This window comes from Serinus canaria, chromosome 13, assembly GCF_022539315.1.
Source record: "Serinus canaria isolate serCan28SL12 chromosome 13, serCan2020, whole genome shotgun sequence".
Taxonomy (NCBI): domain Eukaryota; kingdom Metazoa; phylum Chordata; class Aves; order Passeriformes; family Fringillidae; genus Serinus; species Serinus canaria.
This window is the reverse complement of record NC_066327.1, coordinates 7,814,227-7,827,055: the sequence shown is the minus strand read 5'-3', so window position 1 is coordinate 7,827,055 and position 12,829 is coordinate 7,814,227. Positions and strand designations below refer to the sequence as shown.

Genomic DNA, 12,829 nt, shown 5'->3' with positions numbered 1-12,829 from the left:
GCAGAAGAACATGTAAAAATGCACATGTAAAAAGGCCCATTCAACCTTTAAACCAAGCTTAACAAAGTGCTCTACTGGGTTTGCTCCATTGTGCTTTGCTCACTGCTGCAAGGAGCTCCCTCAGGCTTTCTGCCATCCCCTTCAGTGTTCTAAGTCTCACTACATGCTCACGGTTTTGGGTTTCCAAGAATGGTAGGAATGGAAAATACAGGGAAGGACTGGCCATTGGCCAAGCTCTCCAATACAACTATCCATCTAGAGGGATTTTCCACAGCAGAAAGACTGAGCTGGTCAAGTATTACTGAGAACCCCACATGACAGATACATGGCAGCTTCAAGCACCAGCTGAATGTAGCCCTTACATGCCCCAGAGCTTCTCTTACTGCTAAAATCTGTCTGTGATAAAGAAAACTGCAGGTTCAGCTCAACATGCCCTCCCTGGGTATCAGCACTGAAACTCACTCCAAACACACACCTTCCTTATCACAGAACTGAACTGGAACACACAGTCCAAACCAGCTCTGCCTGACAGAATCAACAGAATCCCTTGATAAAACCTACGTCGTTCTACTGGGAGAGGCTGTACTTAATCAAGATATATATGTATATTTAGTGTATGTTCAATAAACCCCTCTCTGCTAGTAGTAACCAAATTGATGCAAACATAATTCCAGACACTCCCAGCCACCACAGCTTGCCAGCAGAGCAGATTTCAGTCTGCCCACATGAGCATCCTTAAAATGTGGAACCCGAAGAAGCCTAGTGCTGCACATAACGTGCTGTGAACCAGCCACAGCAACACACAAAGCTATTTATTCCACTGCATCAAGAGAAAAGAAAGGTTCTCATGCTGGACAATAGCTGTCAAAGCCACCAGGACATTTTGGACTGGCTTGTTTTATCATGGTCTTTCTGAAGGAGCTGTTCAAAGTAATTGCTCCCTTTTCCTTTTTGTTTCCCTTTCTCCTTTTCCTGCTCATGCACATCAGTTGATGTGACACAACAGTAACCCCAAACAGGATGCATGCCACTGCTTGTGGAAGAGGAGGAAGGGACAGCACAGCACCCAGGGGAACACTTCAGAGAGGAGAGGCAGCACTTCAGGCCTCAGAAGACGCTAAGAAGAGAGCAGAAGAATAGAAGGGAAAGCAAGATGGGATTTAATTCTCTTCTTCTGTGTATGAGTGCATGTGAGTAAATACAAGTTCCCAAGGCAGAGCAGCTAACAGGGACAGTGAAAATGAGGGAGAACACTAGAAGGACAAAAAATCCTAAGCAAAATGAATCACAGTATCACTAAAGTAGGAGAAGTCCTCCAAGATCATCAAGTCCAACCTTTGGCCAAATACCACCATGCTGACAAAACCACTATATCCTGTAAATGGTATGTATGTAATCACAGCAGCATCACGCAACTGCTTCCAACTGCACTTGCACGTGTAACTTTATAACCTCCTGAACACAGGGCAACTCCAAAATGCTTATATTTATACAGCATCTATCAGCCCCCCAAAACACAAAAATCTTAGCACTGTGGTTCTGATCATGCAAAGGAGTCTGTCTGCCCAGTGTTACATTACAGCAATTTAGGCTTGTCTACACAGTGCACACAGGGAATGAATTTACCTGTCTCACTACTGGGGGAAACACCAAAGTCCTTCTCTCACAGAGAGCAGCTGAGCAAGGCAGGCAGGTTCCTGCTCTGTGGTATCCTGATTACTGTGAGCTGAGACAGGTGCTCGCACACTCAGAGCCATGATACCAAATGAAGACACCTGGGTGTATTTTCAAATGCACAGATATGTGTGTTCTGTCTGACACAGACAGATATATACAAACATGACACAGATCTAACAGGGAGGTCTTTCCTGCTCTTCTGATCTCTTTTCTCTCACCACGACTATCCTTCAGCAAAGCTCACGGCTTTGGCACTGAAAGCCTTCAAACCCTCGTGAGGATGCTGAGCAATTCACAGAACTGGGCCATTTGGTATTTGCTTTAATGTTTAAGTTTCTTTTTATTTTAATTTTTATATAAAAAACAATTTCTTGTCAAATGCCCCACTCCCTCTATATTTTCTTATCCTCCATCTTCTCTATCTATACAGATGAGAACAATTGCCATTATTGAATCTTACATTATCTTGCATGGGTTTTTTCTCCAGCATGGGCACAGACTAATGTCACCTCCTGAGTGCAATTCAGCTTATTTGTCCTGCTAGTTACTAATAGAAAAGACCAGTATTTAAATGAGCATATACTACACCCAGGTGGGGAAAACCCAACAAAATCCCAAACAAACAAACACACACGAACCCACAATACCTGGTGTCTTATCTCCTGACCCTAATGTGAGAAAAAACCTTACAAAAAACCACAAACATAAGCTACCTAGCAGTTTCTGAGCATGCTTCAATTGAAAAAGAAAATCTGATGACACATTTTAAAGTAGCTACATGTTCAGGCTAACCAAAATTATTCATTTGCTGATAACTGCAGAAAAGATACTATGGGAAAAAAAAAATACTAAATTTAAAGAAAGTGAAATAAATTAGTCTTATTACAAAGTGATATTTTTGCTTATCTGTTATAGTCTCAAAAGAAGTTAAAGTTGGTTTTTTTTTTTTTTTTTTACTTCTACACTTTTTAATTATGTCTGTTTTGGGAAAAAAAAAAAAAAAAAAAAAAAAGAGGTCAGCAGTTCATGATTAGCATCTCTTGTATGACCAGTAAATATACCCAGTTAAGAACCATCATGCTCCTTTTCAGAGTTTCTTAGTACTCCATGCTGTCAGTAGAACAATTTCCTTTTCTACTGAGCAAGTAGAGTAATTTCCAGTAACTCACAGCAGCTGAAATACGTTTAAGTACTGAAAAAACCAACCACTTTTTTCTGTCTGACTATTTAAGTTCTATGTCAGTTTGGGCTGCCTTTAAATAGAAACACAGTACTGTAAGCCAATTCACTGTCCTGACATTTGAGGCATTTCTTTAACTCTGTCTTAAGGGGTAATGCTGTTATTTTTCCTGTAGGAACAAGAAAATTCTGGCAGACTTCTTCCCTAGCAGCTTCTCAGATGTTCAGATAATGTCATTCAACTAGAACAAGCTTCTGAGAAGGAGCACATGCTCCCCCCAAGTTCCACAGCCTGTTCCCTGCACAGCCAACCACACAGCTTATCATCTGCACCCATTCTTCATTAACACCTGAACTAACACAGTTTTTCACTACAAATTTCTGGTATCAAGTTTCATAAAAAGGAGTAAACAAAGCATTCAGCCAACTCTCCAAATGGCAAGAACATTTTCTAGGTAAGGCTTCACGGGGGCAGAGCAGGTAGAGTGCAAAAATACTCGACAAGAATCTCATTCATTTCCCACTGAACTGCTCACACGTGATGTGCTTCCTTCTGCCCAACTGGAGTCTTCCACAATTACCCACAAACATGACAAACTAAGTGCTGAGCACACAGGCTTGAGAAGTCTGATTTTAACTTTGGACATGCATGAGACAAGAGAAACCTGGGTATGTAGCAGGCAGTGTGTACTTTAATACTCATCAGAAAACAAAATAATTTCGAGAACAGACGTTTTGATATTCTGGTATCCACAGTAGTCCAGGGCTGGCCTTTCTTGAGGTCACACTACAGCTGTTCCCTGCAAACTATGCAGGGCAAACTATGGAAGCACATGACTCCTGTCTTCCTCCAACATGCCCATACTCTGGCTGTCCCCAGGACACAGCCATTGGAAACTGGAATGGACAAAGTGCAGCCAGCTCAGAGCTGCACAGGTCCTCGCAGGCAGGAGACACCCAACAGCAGCCACAGCATTTTCATTGAAATTAGACAATCTCAACTCACTCAAACTGCTGTTCTCACATTCTCCACCAGACACGACAGAAATCAATCAAAAGGTTTAGAAATTACTGAGGGGAGTGCAAGGCCAAGCACTGCAATGTGTGAACCACCATCTCCACAGCTCCTGAGGCTAAAATAAAACAAAATAAGAAGGCATCTAGCAAAGTAACAGTTCCTTTGGGCAATGCTCAGACTATTTACCTTCTCCCTCTTTGAATGGGAAATGACACAAGAACTGTGGTGAAGATACTGCTATGGCTTAAACAGGCACAAGGCCAGGATCTAAAGTCAGTGCTGAACTGCATTCAAAGCTTCTTCATTTATCAACTAAAACAGATGGAAGAAAACTGTAATTTGGCTCCTGTTTCTTCCCAGCTCTATATCACACAACCGAAAGAGTAGAAGGTTTCTGGTACTATTACAAATTTTATGTTTTGCTGACATTTTAGCTGGAGAAAGGAGAAAAAAAACATTTGAAGGTGCTGAGAGTGAGGCACACACAGATCTGGAGGGGCATGAACACCATGAATGTGCAGGGCATGATCAATGCCCAGAGTAAAGGAAATGTGACTGTTTCTGTGATGCATTTTACTCATTTTAGACAAAAAAACTATGGGATGTTGTGGAACTATCCTGGAGAAATAGAGCAGGATCAGTGCTGTATGATGGATCACTCCCATGCCAGAAGCTCACTGCTGTCAGCAGGGGCTGTTGCAGATCCACACTTGGGTAGAGCCAACCACAGGGCACCATTGGGCTGTTGATGTGGGCAGGGGTACCTACAGCCAGGATTGCTGCTACTGACACTGGCACCAATGCAGAATCCTCCACCTGTATAACATGGGTTCCTTCAAGGCCAAAGTTCCAAAGACAGATAATATACAAGAGCTGGAAGATACCCTGATTATCAACATAAAAGCATCAGACAAGACTGTTAAAAATTTTTTACATACAGTTAAACTGTGTAAGTCCAAAGGCCTAATTGCTTGGTAAGAGCTATGAAATTAGAAAAGGCAAAAAACTTTATTACAAGGACATTTTACTTGCAGATGCATCTCCCATACATGCACTGTTAATACTCCATATGTAGTTCATGGAGTATCTAATGCTGCAATTCACAGGTTTGAACAAGTTTCTCTGCAATGCATTGTGTTCTGAATAATAGTATCTCCAGAAGCTATCAGTTTCAGAGAAGAAAAAGATTGTTTAGGCAAATGTGCAGAATCAACAAGTAAAAGCTTCAGTTGAGCACTAAGCAACATTGTTAACCATGCATTGTTGTAAAAATAAATAAATCCTTTTCAATACAAAGACTACATAATAACCACTCACATGTCTGTGAAGCAGAACATAATTGTATTGTGTGTATTGGGCAGGTATTGTTAGAAATTAATGATTGAACATAGTGCTTATGGTCACATTCCTTAGGCACAAAAGAATCACATGAATTTTGTGCAAATATATTTCCCATATTTGAATATTTCCCATATATGAATTCTGCTAATACTCACTGTAAGGTGGAACAGCCAGTGCATTAGCTAACTGATTACTGATTAATAAAATTATTTCCTGTTTTTAATGGGCATAACTTTTTTTCTCCAGCAGATATTTTACAGATTAGGGTTCTCTGTCTAACACCACAAATGCAAAATGTTTCAAGCACTCAGAGACAAATTCTGCTCTTGGCTGATTCTGGAAGCACAGCACAACCACACTGTGGATTCAGTGCTGCAACTGAGCTTTGCATTTTTCCTAACATTACTCACAAACATGTGATCCTGCAGACATCCAGCTCCAGATGTAGCACTGGGAGGGAACACAACCACTGAGCATGAAACCACTGCATGCATTAGCTTCCCCTTGTAAAACACACTGCTGAAGTGGTCACCTAGAGCATTCAGCCAAAATTACAAAACAAGTTGCAGGCTCCAAGTCACACTGGTCCAGTTTATTCCAGAACAGAAGCTTGGATTCATCCAAGCTGTCACCATGAGCATACGCTAACTCGAAGCATAACAGAGCATACACAGAGCAAGGGATAAGGCCCTTTGAAAATACAAGGACAATCTATCAATCAACCAGATGGGCTAATCATCCCAAGCCAGCAAGGTTTGGAACATGAGACACGTAAACACACCCTCAGCCACCTGAAAACAAATGGTGGAATTGTTTCAGAAGAGGAGAAGACATCACAGTGCACAAGCAGGTACATACACCCCATGCTCTTGGTACATCCTCATGCCTCGTGACCTCACCTGGAGTAGGAGAGTGAAGAAACAGAACCCAAGGGTTTGTAGAAACACCTTCTTACAGCACTTGCCAGTGTAACCCAAGTGTGAGGCACTTCCACTCATGTATATCTATATGTACATGATTCACCCACCCCAACCTCTCCTGAGAGATTTCTAATTTAGAGGAAGGAGTTGAAATGCAGGAAGGGGAACCAAGAAAGTGACTGTTCCAAGGGCTGCTCAGGGAGGCAGGAGACTGCAGCTATCCCCAGACAAGGCAGGCCATCCCACAGGGAGGAAGCGACAGGCTGGGAGGAAGCCGAGTGCGCGCTGACAGTGCTGACCTCGTGATGGCCAGGACAGGCAGGGCGGCCTCGTGATGCCAAATTCTCAAGACACCACGAGTTTTCCCAGCCACCACAGCATATGCCAGGAGGAAAGGCAATAAGGGTGACCCTTCACCTGTTAGCTACTTTTTTAATGTGCTTTACCTCCTTCTAACAAATGAGAGAAAAAACGAGCAGAGGCTTTTTCACTCCACCATTCCTGTTCCCCATTCCACTGGTGATGGGATGAAGCCAAGGTGAAGCAAGGGCTAGGCAGAGGTCCCACCAGGGCAGGGAAAAACTTTCCAAGGCACGAAGCCAGGCAGACACAGGCACCCCAACAGTTTTCAAATTATTTCATTTTTCTCTGCGCTCACATGCACCTAGCATGCTGGGAACATCAATCCAAGTTAATTCCTTCAGATCTGATGATGATATAAGTAAATAATCACTGGATGGACTGCCAACCCTCTGATTATCAGCTCCTTCAGTCACTGTACAGACCCAGCTTGCGGCATTGCTTTATTCAGAGCCAGCACCTAATTTTCAAGGACATGCTGGGTGTTTTAGGGGCATCACACTCCCACCTGGAGAAGCATTGAGAGACCTACAGAATGGTGGCAAGGAAGGCTTGCAGAGTGGATCTTTCAGAAGAAATTAACAAAACTATCTCCAAGATCCAGAGGTGCTCAGTGGAATCTTGTCGTTTGTATGTCTCTGTTTCCAAGATGAAAATTGACTTTAAGCACTGGAAGGTACATAAAAACTTACATGACAGGAAATGCAAAACAGATTTTGGCGAAAAGAAGTACTTTAGAAAACAATAATATATTTCAAAACACAAGCCAAAGTCATCATAGCATAGAGAAAACGGTACATAAATCAAAGTGAAGTATTTATTAAAACTTGGTGCACTCAAACTAATGAATGCAACCAAAAAGCCAAAGCCATACTCTTCCAGAGATTACAGAAGAGATGGATTTCGATAAAAAAGCAAAACCTAAAAGGACATTAAAGGGCAGAATTAGCTCAATAAAAGCACAGTAACATTGGAGATGGTTAAGAATTCAAGTAGTCTTAAAAATCATGGCAGGAAAGCTTTTTAAATTCATCTGATAACTGGAAAAGATAAAAAGCTGGATCTATTACAAAATGAGGTCCAGCTAATGCTCTTTTGGAACAAAGACTTTGAGGTGGTGAAATTCCAGGAGTTTTACAAATATTGACAAAAAACCTCGCAGAATGCCAGAAATGAACAAACATCAAAACATGCTGTTTCATTAACAACAGGTTTTAGTCAGGCTGGCCTGATGCACTGCTGAGGAACAACTTTAAAAAGCCTTGTGCAGAACTCCTAGGATCAGGAATTTGCTGGTTGTGTTGCTCCCAAGAACTGACACAATTTGGCAAGAGATCTGCTTTCCTGGGCTCAGCCAAGTTGTACACAAAGCTACCTGCTCCTGAGAAAGAAGTTCTCTGGGTAAAACTTTTGACTGGAAATACCAATATTAAGACAACTTTCATGTTCCTCCTTCACTGTACTCCAGCCTCCACTTTAAAAAGCTGCAGTAGTCTCTGGCTACACATTAATAAAAGTCTCTGAGTCTCTTTGCACTTTTTTCAAGAAATTAGCCTCTGGTTCAAGAAGCAATTATGCTTTTGTAAGAAAGCACGTACAGTTTTACTGTGCGAGAACAATAGCTCTGCAGAAGAACTGGCTCATGAAGCATCTTTGTATCAAGCTACCCATTTACAACTCTAGGTTTATTGTAATTCCCTTGATGAATGCCACTGCCAAAAATTATGTGAAAGGAAACAAATCTCAGGATACCATTTAAAGTCACTGCCACAGAGAACAGAAAGAGTCTGGGCTGATGGGGAATGCTTGCCTAGACAGATTTCAGGCTACTTTGCAGTCAGCCTGAGGCCAGTCCTATCTCAGGAACCTGGCAAACTATTCTCTCAATAAAGGAGCAGCACATATTACTAGAAGACCCCAAGAAAGCACATATTCAGGACAACAAAAAATGGCTTTCTCTATCCTAAAGAACTTTTAAAATTCTTTATTCCTGTATCTCCCAGCTTGAAAAACAGCACTCCTTCTCAAAAATACCTAGATAACCAAAGCAAAGCCCTGAAGGAAGAATGTACCCAAAGACACCCCACACCATTGGTAAGACCTGAAACTGGAAGGGGTTCTGTCAAGCTTGAACAATCTCCACACAGCTGTACCTCTACAACAGGTGCTTTAACAAGAGCAAAACAGAGTTTGCAAACATCAGTGGAATGCCCCTCGGGGTGAGATGGTTCTTTAGAGTTCCCTAGATTAAAATAAAAAAAGAGACACTGAAGCTTTTATTGAGTTGCAGTGTAAAAAGAACTCCTGATTAATAATCCCTCTATCCTCGAGCTAGGCAGGCTGGATGTCTAGAGACAGAAGGGAACAAGTATTTGAACTTTACACATGAGGTGGAAAAAATCCCCACTGAGCTCCCTCCTACATGGAGCCCCAACAAGACCCTTAGCTCAGTGTTACAAGCCAATCCCTCTCTCTCTGCCACATGCTAACAGTGCCCCAAATCCAATCAGGATCCCAGCACACTCTCCTGCAGAAACCCAGCTGCAGTCCTTGCAGCTGTATTTACCATTGGAAATACTGCCCACACATCCTGACAAGGATATAAAGCCTCAGCCCTCTTGGTAATTTACTGAGCTTTGGGCTCAATCTACTGAGCCCATCCTGAAGAACAAAAAGCTGGTTGAGTTTTCAGTGACTTACCAGCTTCCTTTTCTCTGGAGGGCTGAAGTGGATCCCTGGAAAGCCAGGAAAGACAAAGCAGATGAAATCACTGTCTATAGCAGTCAGTAATGTAAACGTGCAGTGGAATGTTTTGTGTGCCTATATAATATACAGCAGAAATGCATGGCTTCTTCTGCTTAATTTAAGGAAGTTTTTGTAAGATTATTTCCATCTTACTGGAGCAGGGTTCATTTATTTACTATTTTAAAGTGTATCTTCATTTTAGATACATACAGCTTACAGCTCATGTGAACACCTTTATGTATTTTTACAAAAGGAATGCTTTGATCATAAAATTCTAGAAAACTGATTACCTGAAATTTTATTTTCCTAATAACTGTAACAGCCCGAACCTGGGCTGAGCTCTCCTGTCACCAGCAGCAGTCTGTGCCAGATGCTACAATATGGCCAAGAGATCCTATTTATAGTAAGAATTACCCTCAGGGAAAATCCACTCACATGAGTATTATTTGCAGTAGACAGCAGGTACTCTACATCTTGGAATATAAGGGCTTAATTTTTTCCTTCTGGAATACTTGCAGGTGTTTCTGTGTTTCTTGTAAACAGATTTTACCACTAAAATTTGAATATTCTTGCTCACCATGTGAATGTCAAGCTGTAGCAAGAGATTTCAGTCTGAGGGCCAAATTGCCCTGAATTAAATGGAAGAGCTAAAAAACTAACAAGCAGTGGATCTACGGTGACTTCCTAAAGTTTCTTCTGTAAAATAAACTGCATATATATATATATTAAAAAATTATATACATGGCAAACTGGCACCTCAGCAGATATTTTACAGTTGCTACCTTACTGTTCCCATTACTAAACCTCTTAACTTCTCCAGCACCTAGTCCCAAAGGGTTTTACAGAGTTTGGCTAGACTAAGGCTCACAAAATTTCACACACCCACAGCACAGAGAAAGATTCTAGGCAGGAAATTTTAAAAAATTAAAAAAAAAAAAGGAAAAAAATTTAAAGCCCACCACAAACAAATCAACAACTAAACCAAACGTTTCCCCTGAAAAATGTTATTTTGTAAACAGTGTAAGGTCAGATAAATAGAAATGGTGAATTTTCACAATAAGCCTGATGGAAATGTAAAATATATTGATAGTAAAAAAAAATAAAAAAAATTGGCAAAATCATCCTTAAATGTTCTGCCGTAATAATGTCATTGCCAGAGTAATTGGGCTCTTCTCTCCAAATACATATTATTCACAAAATATAGTAAGAGAATTTATGCATTTTGATGGTTGTTCTACACAGATAGATACCTGTGTTTTCAAAGTGAAGACAGACAGAAATAACAGTGCTCAGAATATCTGGGAAATGCTCTGTTATTTAGACTGTAAACAGATATAATGTATCAATCCATAAAACATCACCTTGTCCCAATGGAATTGATGAGGTTGTTGCATGCAGGTTCGCTGGAACCAGCAACAGTCAGAAGTGCTTATTTCCAGTCTCCAAAGATTCAGCTGTCATAAATATCAGTCCTTACTTTGTGTATTATCTGAAAGTTTCACCAGGAATTGATTATCCTGACAAGTTGTGATCTTAGCTATAAACTTAGCCTCACTTGGAAAATGAATGCAGCCATCAGGTAATGTGCCTAGAGAGCATCTGTATTAATCTTCAAAAATACTACCTGGCTCTCCTAAGTCAGAGCTGGATCTCCCGCCCTCCCCAGAGCCTCATCAGCCTTTCCCTGCAAATTTTTACCTGTGGGTCCACCAAAAAAAAAAAAACCCAACTGCAAATTCACCAGTTACCAGTTGACAATTCTTATCACAAAGTGAAACAGCACTATCAGTTTCAGACCCAGTTTGGCACAGAATGATACAGGTGACGAGGAAAGCACAGTACTCACTCTCCTCCTTTCAACACGAGTGTGATTCCCACATTTCTGCCCCAGGTCTGCACTGCAGCTGTTGTCTGAACCACCAGTCTCTAGACAAACCCATCACAAGGCAGGGCAAAAGGCATGACAACAATACAGAGCAGTCCTAGTACCCCTTCCCCTCCTCACCAAGGGCTCTGGTCCAGTATTATTATATCATCCATTTTCCAGAGGATTTGGAAAATAAGATGACATTGACATCATTAAAACATTTTGTTTCTTAGAAAAGATCATTTAAAAAAAAGGACTCATTCCACAGTGAGTATCAGAGAGGTGTGAAAGCAGTTACGGATCAGTGTCTTCAAAAGTTTTGTGAGCTCCAGATAATGTCCAGGAGCATGTCTTGACTTCTTGAGGGCTCATACAGTCCAATCAATGTATTTTGAAAAACCTTATGCTTAGATAACTGCAGATACACTGTTATCCACTTAAACTGCTAAATACTGCAGCTAAAAGGAGTATCCCACCACAGAAAATTAAGCCCATCAGTCAGAGATGTCCCTTTACAGAGGAACCCAAGGGCCGATCATTTGTAGGCAGTGAATTTCAAGGCAGCGAGTGGGAGAGAGCTTCACCACACTGTTAGAAGTGCTTTAAGAAGCCCGTAACTCTTACTAATGAAGCAGATTTTATTTCCATCCAGGTAGCAAACCGCACTTTAAAACGATAGCGAAGGTTCTCTCTTTGCCAGGACGCAGACACGGCATCGCTTTCGAGCCTGACCATTATTCACGCGTGGAACAGCACAAAAGCTACCTGTTTCCAAGCAAACCAGCCCGGGGAAGCCCCGGGCCCCGCAGAGCACCGAACGCAGCCTCTGCCCGCCCCGGCCCACCGGCCCCGGCCCTGCCCGTGCGAGCCCCCCCGGCCCCTCGGGCTGCCCTGGGGCCCCTGCCCTGCTCCCCGCGCTGAGCTTGGCCCCGCTCGGCCGCTCCAGTGCTGCTGCTGCTGCGGTCAGAGCATGACGAATTTCGCTACAAGCCCCAGTCCTCTCTTCGCTAAAACTTCACGTTTTCTCCCCGTTCCTGGGGCTGCTCCCTGGGGACCTGCCCGCCTGTCGCCCTCCCCCGGCCCGCAGCATCCCCGGAGGGGCCCGCGAGGAGCGGGGCCTCATACACGCCGGGGAAGGGGAGGCAGCCGCGGGCCGGGGGCGAGGCACGGCCCGGCGCTGGGAGCGGCGGCCCCGGTGGGGAGGCAGCCGAGCGGAGGCACCGCAGCGGCCCCGACGTGGCGGTCCCGGGGGGCTCCCGCCCCGCGCCCGCCGGAGGGGCCCGGCCGGGGCGGCCCCGGGGCTCCCGCGGAGGACGGGGGACCGATCCCCCGGGGCTGGGGGGAGCGGGACACGTCGCCGAGGAGCTGCCGATGGGGCAGGGAAGGGTCTGCCAGCCCCCGCGTCCTCCGGGCGGCGGAGGGAGCGAGGAACTCGGAGCAGAAGTTTGGGGTATGGGAGGAGCGCGACCCCGTCCCGGTTACCTGAAGACACAGTCGTCGCGGGCGTCCCTGGCCGGGGAGATCAGGCCGTGCTTCTTGTTGAAGAGCTTCTGGAAGAGGGTGGGCGGCATTTTGGGGCGCTGCCGCTGCCCCCGCCGCCGAGGCGCTGGGCTCCGTGCAGCGCCGTCCCTTCGCCGCGGCTAGTTCCGCCCGCCCCGCTCCATTCGGTGTCACAGTCATATGACAGAAATTAGTCACCCGGCGCTGCCAGGAGGGGAGGAG

The 12,829-nt window shown here is 43.8% G+C and overlaps 1 protein-coding gene across 2 annotated transcripts in view; it reads right to left on the bottom strand.

Annotated features, from left to right (window-relative positions):
- Positions 1-12,794, bottom strand: part of FNIP1 (folliculin interacting protein 1) — a 64,822-nt gene extending 52,028 nt beyond the window's left edge. For both annotated transcript variants that reach the window (XM_009091364.4, XM_009091365.4), the window contains exon 1: positions 12,590-12,794. In XM_009091364.4, the coding sequence (XP_009089612.1) occupies positions 12,590-12,678 (89 nt within the window). In that variant the 5' untranslated portion in view covers positions 12,679-12,794. The remainder of the gene's footprint in view (positions 1-12,589) is intronic.
- Positions 12,795-12,829: the final 35 nt, after the last annotated feature.